Source organism: Propithecus coquereli, unplaced genomic scaffold, assembly GCF_000956105.1.
Source record: "Propithecus coquereli isolate 6110/MARCELLA unplaced genomic scaffold, Pcoq_1.0 Scaffold738, whole genome shotgun sequence".
NCBI lineage: Eukaryota > Metazoa > Chordata > Mammalia > Primates > Indriidae > Propithecus > Propithecus coquereli.
In genome coordinates this window covers 402,369-412,260 of record NW_012153485.1, presented here as the reverse complement: position 1 = coordinate 412,260, position 9,892 = coordinate 402,369, and the positions used below count along the sequence as shown (strand labels likewise).

Below are 9,892 nucleotides of genomic sequence, written 5' to 3'. Positions count from 1 at the left end.
CTGAGGCAGGAGGATTGCTTGAGCCCAGGAGTTTGAGGTTGCTGTGAGCTAGACTGACGCCACGACACTGTAGCCCAGGCAACAGAGTGAGACTCTGTCTCAAAAAAAAAAAGAGAGAATGACTTCAAAACATAAGCAGGGTAAGAGGAACACCCACTGACATATACTGAGGGTCCACAATAAAATAAAAAAACAAAAGAAATGGAAAGCTGGGGACGGGGGGTAAGAGAAAGAAAATAAAAAAAATCTAGATTCAGGAACTGGGAAAAAACAAAAACTAGAGAGAGGTTTCTCATTTGCAATTTCCATTGAAAATCTAACATTTACTAGAAGAATCCACAAAAAAACATAACAGATTGCTGGCTGTCTTTTTTGTCTCTATCACTTGGTAGATGACTGAACTTTGGGCTCTGCTGAAACGCATCAATCGGAAACCTTCATGGACACAGTACCAGGCTCCCCGTCAGTTAGCCTGGGCTTCACTCCTTAACCCAAACCTATGCCCCTAACACAGCACACAGAGAAGACACCACTCTTTCTCAACAAGGAATGAATTATTGTTTTGGGGGGTGAATTTTCCTCCCTGGAAATGCTTCAGAAGCATTCTCTGGGTAGAGAGTGGGGACAAATCTCTGTGCACAGTGTTTTCAGCAGTGGAAGGGGCGGCTGGAGGCACCTGGCTAACCAGACACCTACAGGTGGGGCTTGCATGGGGTGCAGGCTCCCTGCGGGGCGTGGGTGGGGAATGCTCGCTGTAATAGCTGGCACTCAATGCCACACCTTTCTGGGCTGTCTGTCCTTGTCTCTGATCTGTCTAATCCCTGTAAGAAAACTCTGGCCAGCAAAGACAACTTTTTGGCAACCAGACTTGGTACGTGTCACTTTACCAAAGGGAGCCATGTTGTTGCAGGGGGTGGTCATGGGTGGGCTCTGCCTGAACCTGCAGTTCTGTTTTGTGATAAGTTGGGGACATAAGGGGCTCTTTGGGGCCAGCAGTATCTATTCCATGCCTATGCCCCAGTTTCTCCTCTAGGAACTTCCCAATGTGGGTTATCATTTTCTGAGCTTCAGTAGTCCCAGCAAAGCCAGCTCTACTTTTACCCAGGCCTCTGTTCTGCACAGGTGATGACAGGGAGCTGCCTTTTTCCAGAGAAACTTGGAATGTCCCTAACCCTACCTCCCCTCTACCAATATCTCTTGCTTTGAATCCCACAGGGCTCACTCTTTCTGCGGCTGGTGGGAAATTCTCATCCTGGCACTTCCATAAGACATGCTTAGGGACCCAGGGGTCCTGCCTCTGCTCCATGCAGATCCCTCTGTCCTCCAAGAGGACTGGCTGCACCTGGAGAGCTGCCAGGCTGCTGCCCAGGGAATAAGTCAGTGAGGCCTTGGAAGTCAAGTTAACTGAGGGAAGGGGTATGTCAGTGGGATGGCTTTGAGCTTGGCTATGCTCCCTGTTCTCCAATTTAAATTTTAATTCACTCAATAGCTGATTTTTAAGGTCTGATGGTTTAAGATCTCAGGGAACTGATATTCTTGGTGGGGAACTTGCAGTGGTCAGGGTCATTTCTACTTTACCTGTTTTTACATTTATCCCTGGGGATCTGGAAGGTGGTGGGCCAGAAGCAGCCCCCAGCGTGCCGCTCTTGGGGAGTGCAAATTGCAGGCAGATGCTTACCTATGGATAGCTCGGACGGAAGATTACAAAATCACAGAGAAGCAATGCAGGATACTCAGTATGAAAAGGGTGAGGGGACGATACATTCTATCTGAAGGGTGATCAGTAGGAGGCAACCACAGGTGGGGAAGAACAGGAGGAGAGAGCGCTGGGGTGCTGCACTCACCCCACAGGCACTGTGGCCAGGCTCCCTCAACCACCACAGGAGCTGTCAGGATGGACCGGGACCTGCCTAGAGTCTGTGCAGAATCAGTGCACTGAACAACAGGTACAGTAAGGATCTGGTGGCAGCCAATCCCGGTTTCTGCAGCTGATGCCACCTTGTGCTTTCAGGTGCATGGCGTCAGGTTGGCACAGGACTCAGTTTTGCTGCAGTAGCCTTCACGTCACTGGGCTGCAGAGGGAGCAGACTAAGCGGAGGCTTCTCTGAACCATACCCTGTGCCTGGAAGCCAAGTGCCCCTCCCCTCCAGCACAGCAGGATCTGAGCAGAGGGATTGGCTGGGGCACTACAGACTCTGATCTGGGAAGATTCAGGGGACTTCTTCAGCGGGTCCTGGGGGGGCGGGGAGAACTCCACAGTGTGATCCCCAAGCCTGTGACAGAGCCCACCACCTCCTCGGCCCTGGCTCCCACCCTCCAGGTCTGAATAGCCTACCGCCTGCTTGGCCCTGCCTCTGCCTCCAGGTGGCATCAGCTCACTGCCGGCACAGCCCTGCTTCTGGCTCCACCCCTGTGTCTCCAGAGCTCCTGCCAGGCCCAGGACGCCACCTCCGACATTCCAGCACTGCACCTAGACCCCAAGACACCACCCCTGAGTCTCCCTCACTGCTACAGGGCCGGTGGAACTGCTCCAAGGTCCAACACCCAGCCACGGTCCCCCCAGCCTCAAGCCGTCATTATACCAAGACCTAGTTTGAGCAAATGCCCACAGTCTGGGAACTCATGACCACTATCTAGATAGCCTCACACAGCTGCCACTGTCACCTCTGTGGGGAGACGCCGGACAGAGCAACTCCCCACAATGCCACCCTCCATGGAGAGGGTCTCATCCGGCTAACAACTCAAATGTCCTACAACTATCTGGGAAACAACCCAACACCCTGCACGAAGATAATCCAGCACAGGCTTAAGCAATGGCAACCACAGGAGAACAGGAAAATCAGAACAGCTGTATTACAGGCTTGTAGTGCACATGCCCTTCCCCTGCCATGTCAACATTCCAGAGTAGGAAAAAAGCACCATATAGGAAGCTCCCCTTTGTCTAATTAAGCAGGAGAGTTCCCCAAAAATAACAGATGCCCTACAAACCTATTAGCCCTGAGTCAAGAAATGAGGTTTCAGAGGACAAGAAACCATCAAAAGAACCCTGGAAACATGCAAAAACAAAACAGTTCAACACCCCCAAGGGATCACAATGTAGCTACAGTGGTGGACTCCAACAGCAAGGAAATTGCAAAAATGACAGAAATGGAATTCAGAATCTGGGTGGCAAATAAGATGAATGAAGAAAAAGTTGAGAATCAACAAGAAGAAGCCAAAAAAAAATTATTTCAGGGAAACTAATGAAAAAGTCACTAAGGAGCTAGACAAGAAATGATATAATCGAACTTAAAGAAATGGAAGAGTCGTTTAGGGAATTTCAAAACACTGCAGAAAGCTTCAACAATAGACTAAACCAAGAAGAAAGAACCTCAGAGCTTGAAGACAAGGTTCTTGAGCAAACTGTGTCATTTAAAAAGGCAGAGAAGAGAACAAAAAAGGCTAAGCAATCACTTAGAGAGATATGGGACTATGCAAAATGAACTAATATATTAATTATAAGTATCCCTTAAGGAGAAGAAGAAAGAGCTAAAAGCATGGAAAATCTATTTGAGGGAATTATTGAAGAAATCTTCCCTGGTATCACCAGAAATCCAGACATCCATACACAAGATAGTCATTGAACACCAGAAGATTCGTAGCAAATAGGACATCTCCAAGATACATAGTAATCAACCTGGTCAAAGTCAAAATGAAGGAGGAAATTCAAAATGAAGGAGCAGCTAGACATAAGCAACAACTGACCTAAAAAGGAAAACTCATCAGGCTAACAGTAGATTTCTTAGTGGAAACCTTACATGCCAGAAGGGAGTAAAGACACATCTTCAATCTTAAACAGAACAACTGCCAGCCTAGAATTTTGAATCCTGCAAAACTTAAGTTTCACAGCTGATGGAGAAATTAAGTCTTTCCAGACAAGCAAAGACTGAGGGAATTTGTCATGACCAGACTCGCCCTGCAGGAAATACTCAGAACTGCATTATACATGAATCAGCACAATAGATACCCACCAGTGTAAAATCACCCAAAAAAGGTAAAGCTCACAACTCATATAAAACAATAGCACAAGGGGGAAAACAAAGCAATAAGGTATTACCCAATATGATCAACAGAACAGCATCCCACATATCAATTCTATCTCTCAACATGAATATTTTAAATGCACCAATAAAAATAAATAGGTTGGCTGAATTTATGAAAAAACACAACCCAAGTATCTGATGTCTCCAGGAAACACATCTAAACCATAAGGACTCAGACTAACGTGAAAGGATGGAAAATATATTCCACGCAAATGGAAAACAAAGGAGAGCAGGTATAGCCATTCACATATCAGACAAATCAACAATGGTAAAGAAAAACAAAGATAGTCACAATATAATGGTAAAGGGAACAATTCAACAAAAAGACATAACAATCCTAAATGTATATGCACCTAACACAGGAGCTCCCCGATACATAAAACAAATTCTACTAGAGCTAAGCAAGGAAATACATAGTAGCATTGTAATTGCCGGGGACTTCAACACTCTACTGCCAGAGCTGGACAGATCATCAAAGCAGGAAAGAAACACTGGACTTAAATGTGACCCTAAAACAAATGGACCTAACAGACATTTACAGAACATTCTACCCCTGAACTACTGAATATACATTCTTCCCATCAGCACACAGTACATTCTCCAAGATTGATCATATCTTAGGCCACAAAACAAGACAAAACCAATTTTTTAAAATCAAAATCATACCATGTATCCTCTTCAGACCATAGTGGAATAAAACTAGAAATCAATTTCGAGAGAAACACTCAATTCTACACAAAGTCATGGAAACAACCTGCTGCTGAATGATTATCGGGTCAATAATCATTGATCTGTGAAATTAAGATGGAAATCAAAAGATGCCTTGACCTGAATGACAAAGGGGACACAAGCTATCAAAATCTACAGGATTCAGCAAAAGCATCCCTAAGGGGAAAATTCATAGCCTTAAGTGCCCACATCCAAAAGTCAGAAAGACCACAAATTAACAACTTAATATTATATCTCAAGGAACTAGAAAAGGAAGAGCAAACCAAACCAAAAGCTAGCAGAAGAAAACAAATAACAAAGGTGAAAGCAGAAATAAATGAAATGGAACACATTTAGCACTGGGGAGCTTTCTGACTGACTAGTTGTCAAGTCGTTACTAGATTGTTATTGAAGAGCACAAAGCTCCTCTGCCTTGAATATCTCCTTGGACCTGTTGAGTATGGAAAAATGTTCCAGATTCTTCATCCTTTTGCCCTGAAGCCTTGCTGCTCCATTGTTGGAACTCATTTTCTCATCCACTGGCTCATGTCCGGCTCCAGCTTGCTTTGTGGGCAGCTTTGGCCTGTATCCATTGGTTAGTATAGACTGCTTCTGACTTGCTTTGTTTATGCTGCTGTGAGGGGGGGAAGAAAAGTCTGTCTGCCATCCTCAATTGTCTGGACGTTCTCTGTAAGCTCATGGTTCGTATCACATGGTGATTGTCTTAAGACTCCCTGTCCTCCTTTGCCCACAAGTGAGGTGGCAGGGAGAACATGATCCAGGCTGGCAACTGAACTTGTTGTTCTCACCTTTTCTTCATAAAAAGCTTTGGAGCTTCTTCTAAGGGGCCTGGAAGCTCCATCTTTGGAATCCACCCCAGAAATAAGGTTGATTGAAGAGGTAAAGTTAGGTAAAGATTTGAATGAGTCCTTCTTTGAGTTAAAGAGCTGTATGGATTCAAGGACCTTGGGGGGAAAGACCCCATATCATCCTCATATGAAAACTTTTAATGTGGGCTTCCAACATCTCTTGCTTGCTGGAGCCAAGGAAGCAAACCTCCTGGGAAGTATTCAGGTGGTGGTTCGCACCCACCAATGATGCCAAATTTCTGTGTTTTATTTGGCTGTGGGATTTCTTAGAAGAGGCTCTGTGTCCTTGATAGAATAACGTGAATTATGCACAGTCCTAGAAACCTGACTCTCATTGATTTCCTCAAATTTCTTGCTCAATTGTACAGTCAGGGTATTTTCAAGTTGTTTTGGACCTAGGCTCACACTTAAGGCCCTTGAATTATTCCCCGGAAGACTTGCCATGTGACTTTCTACATCTTTCACAGAGTGAGACCCTAGACCCTTATCCGAAGACCTCTCTGGGTCACTCAACAGATGATCTTTTGGGCCATTCTCTAGGTTATGTCCCTGATCCTTCCTCACATCCTTCTTTAGTGAAAGCATTTCTGAGCATCTCTCATGGAACCTTCCAGATTGACTCAATCCAAAATTCTCTAGATCTTTACTGCTTTGACTTTTAAAGAAAGAGATCCATGAGAGTCCATAAGGGCACTTTGATTCAGATGTCTCAGGAATTTTTCTCTGAGGATTTAGCAGTGACAAAGACTCATAGATCCTGCGGGGCAGGCCCCACCGGTGTTGGACGAGCCTCTTTCGAAGGTGGTACTCTAGTTTCTTCCGAAGCTCACTGCTGAGAGGAAGATCTCCAGGAAGGATAGAGATTGGAACATGAGCCTTGGAGGACTGGCTGACTAGTGTAAGGTTGGGAGCTGGAGGACAAAAGTCTTTCTGAGATTTCTTGACCACACAGGGTAAACCCCACACAATTTCCTGTTCTTTCTGCAACACATTCCATTCTAGGTGATGAATTTCAGATGGCATAAGACTCTGTGCCTCCTTCTGTGGTTTATGAAAACACACTCCACAGATCCTAATCTCGGATAGAGAATCAGGTGATAGGATTGGGAATGGGGATTGAAGTTGGGCCTGAGATTGGACTTGAATGAAGGGTAGGGACTGAGATGGAGGCAGGGTTTGAGGCAAAGGTTGAGATTGGGCCTCAGGCAAGGACAGAGGTTGGGGATGAGGAAGTACTGGGGATTCTTGGGCTACAGAGGTATTTGAAATTCCATTGAAGAACACAAGGGTTGAGGAAGAGCCACCCAGGATAAGGACAGTAGACTGCAGGGACTCACTGTGCAGAGACGGGAGACTGCAGAAGAGCTGTACATATTTTTGCTCTAAATTGTCCTCAAAGGTCTTAGAATATAGGAGCTGCTGATGTACATGCAGCTCCTCTGGTTTGTCTTTGCTGGTCCACAAAAGGCAGGAAACTGCTGAGTCATATTTATCAGCAGTTGACACTAACAGTTGGGCTGAAGAATTTAGTTGGTTGTCTGACTTAAGTTGCTTTGGAAAAGATCCCATTTTCTTTCCCTTTTCCTTCCACATCAGGAAATCACTCCTCTTTTTAACTTGTCTCTCCAAGAGTGCCAGAAGATAAGGGTTGAAAAAAGAGAGGCTACCAGGTTCTACAAGGTTGGCTACAGAGTCTCCCACGAAAGAGGCCTCAGAAGAGTCGGGGGCAGGAAGCTCTTGCTTGAAGTCACATGGTGCCAAGTTGGAGGGGAACAAGTCCTGGGCATGAGGCTGCCACCAGGATAATTCTAAAATTGCAAGGCTTGAAGAGTCAATGCCTCTGATTGTTGGGACGTAAGTGGACAATTCATCAGTGCTATATGGAGATGACATCTCCAGAACAGGCTTCAATAAGATGGAAATTGATTTCGATTGAGTCACAGTTAAGGTGCCGTCTGGCGATGGTGAAGCAGACAGGGTTGGCAGTGCATGGTGACGAGCATGGGCATCAGTGGGATCCATTGCCAGGGATGAATTTCGTAAGGTGCCGATGTCTTGGGAGAGGATGGGGTCAAATGCAAAGATGGTCTTTACAGACAAAGTGGCCTCTGGTTGGAGAACAGGATCTGCTCCCTGAGTGTGATGTGGTGGGAGAGGGGGAAAGGCAAGTGGCTGGGGTGGAGAAGGGTTCACTAGAGATGTGGAATTCGAGGGAGAAATGGGCTCTGGAGGCAGAGGGTCATCCAGTGGTGAGGGTGAAGGTAAGTCAGGTAAGGGAGTCATCAGGTCAGGTAAGAGAATGGAGGTGGGAGGTGGAGAAGGCTCAGGCAGAGGGGCTGGTATTCATTTTCCTAGAGGGCTTGCTGACGGGGTGGAGGAGAAAGTATGTGATGACTCTGTCACAGAAACTGGATAAGCTAAAAGTGACACAGAAGGAGAAGCATCTTCCAGGGACTGTTGCAACAGCACTTTCATGATCTCAGTAGTTGTGCTATTGCACACATCACAGAGTGCATCTGGACATAACAGCTGACGAAAGCTCATGGTATCATGATTGTCACCCCAGGGGCTGCAGAAGACGGGAGGTACAAAGCTGCAGCCAGGACCAGAACAAGGAAAGGGGTGCCTGCTAGCCTAGATAGGGTGGGGCCAGCTGAAGCCTGCTACCCCCCTCACCTTGCCCCCACCCATGACTTCACAATATACTCTCTAGCCTCTCCCCAAGGACTTCATTCGCAAACCTGTTCCCATAGCTACCCCCTCCCATGACTACAGCAAGGCGCACTGAATCCCTGAAATGCATTGAACACGCTTTAAAAAGGGACCAGGAAAGGGGAAAAATTAATCACCTTATCAGAATAGAAAGCAGCTTGCTTTCCTCCTCTCCTTTGCGCTGGTGAGTTCTCTGACCTGGAAAACCGGGAGATTAAGTCATATGTAAGGAAGGCAGAAGCATAAGAATCATACAGGAGTCCCTTTATGGGAGACCCTTGGGATATTAAACTCTGATAGCCCCAAAATCAGCAGACAAGATCAAGTGGTTAATAATATTAACAAGGTTCACATGTGTATGTGGCCTCATTTATAAAGTGCTTTCCCATACATTGTCCCACATGATGCTGAAAACCACCACATGAAGCACATACATACATCAGTGGTTACCTCAAAGAGGAAGCTAAGTACCCAGGAAGTCGAAGTACATATACAAAGTCAGGAGACAGAAGTTCTGACTCCAAATCAACCGCTAGTCTTCCTTGACATCTCACGTGGCCACCTACTGCGGAATACCTTTGCCCATCACTGGGTCCATCACTGCTTCCTGCCCACAGATGGGCAGAGCAGGGACTCTGAGAAGTGCCTCAGGTCCTGTTGCTTTCCTCTGAGCCCTCCTCCAAGGGCTCTGCTTTCCAGCAAGTGAAATCCTCAGAGATCACGGACCTGGGACCTCACAGAAGGAACAGAAGGGCTCCCTCTTGGAGAGCTCAGGTCACATAGACAGAACCTTACCTTTCAGTGTCCCACCTTTCCTTCTCCTCTTGGCTCTGCCCTGATGTTGAAAACAAAAAGAAAAGAGTAAAAGGCTGAGACTCACTCCTCTTCTCTAGGAAGCTCAGACTTTCATTATCCGTGAATAATATGACTCTCCATTTTAATTAACAGAAATACGTTTCTTATCAATTTTTAAAAGTGACAAAATATTTCCAATTGTTCCTTCTTTGAAAAATTCAAAGAAGGACTTTTTTGGTAAAATCCCCACTTGATGTTCTCAGAAGTCCTGTGCTGAAGGAGGACACAGAATCAGAAGGCAACAGTCACCGCTCCCTCAGAGGACCCTGTATCCTGGGGACAGAACTCGCAGGCTCTCAACTTTGCTCTCCTGATCAGCCCAACATGAAGGAAGGCTTGGTCAAGTGACACCTGACATGGAAATGTGACTCGAGATCAAGCGTCAGGAGAGACTGTTCTCCCTCAGAGAACCCACACTTTCTAAATATGCTAACCCAGGACCATGACATCACTGGTTTGGGGTTTTATCCTGGAGCCCTCCACCACACCCACATCGGTAGCTTGGGAGCCCGAGGTGGAAACCTTGGTCCGAGCCCTGCCCAACTTCTTCCTTTGTTCCATCACTCTCTAAGCCACCCAGACTTGTTCAGAAACGTGGGAATAGGAATGTGAAACAACAAAGAATCTCTCTTGGACGTTTCTTACCTTTCTGATGTCTTCATTTTC

The 9,892-nt window shown here is 46.2% G+C and overlaps 1 protein-coding gene across 1 annotated transcript; it reads right to left on the bottom strand.

Moving 5' to 3' along the window:
* Positions 1-883: 883 nt before the first annotated feature.
* On the bottom strand, positions 884-8,969 carry LOC105824405 (spermatogenesis-associated protein 31D1-like). Its single transcript, XM_012661829.1, has 4 exons — positions 8,938-8,969; positions 6,964-7,112; positions 6,354-6,552; positions 884-1,361 (listed from the first exon to the last, which is right to left on the bottom strand). Exons 1-4 carry the CDS (start codon positions 8,967-8,969, stop codon positions 884-886), a joined length of 858 nt encoding a protein of 285 aa, XP_012517283.1.
* Between the last annotated feature and the right edge of the window lie 923 nt (positions 8,970-9,892).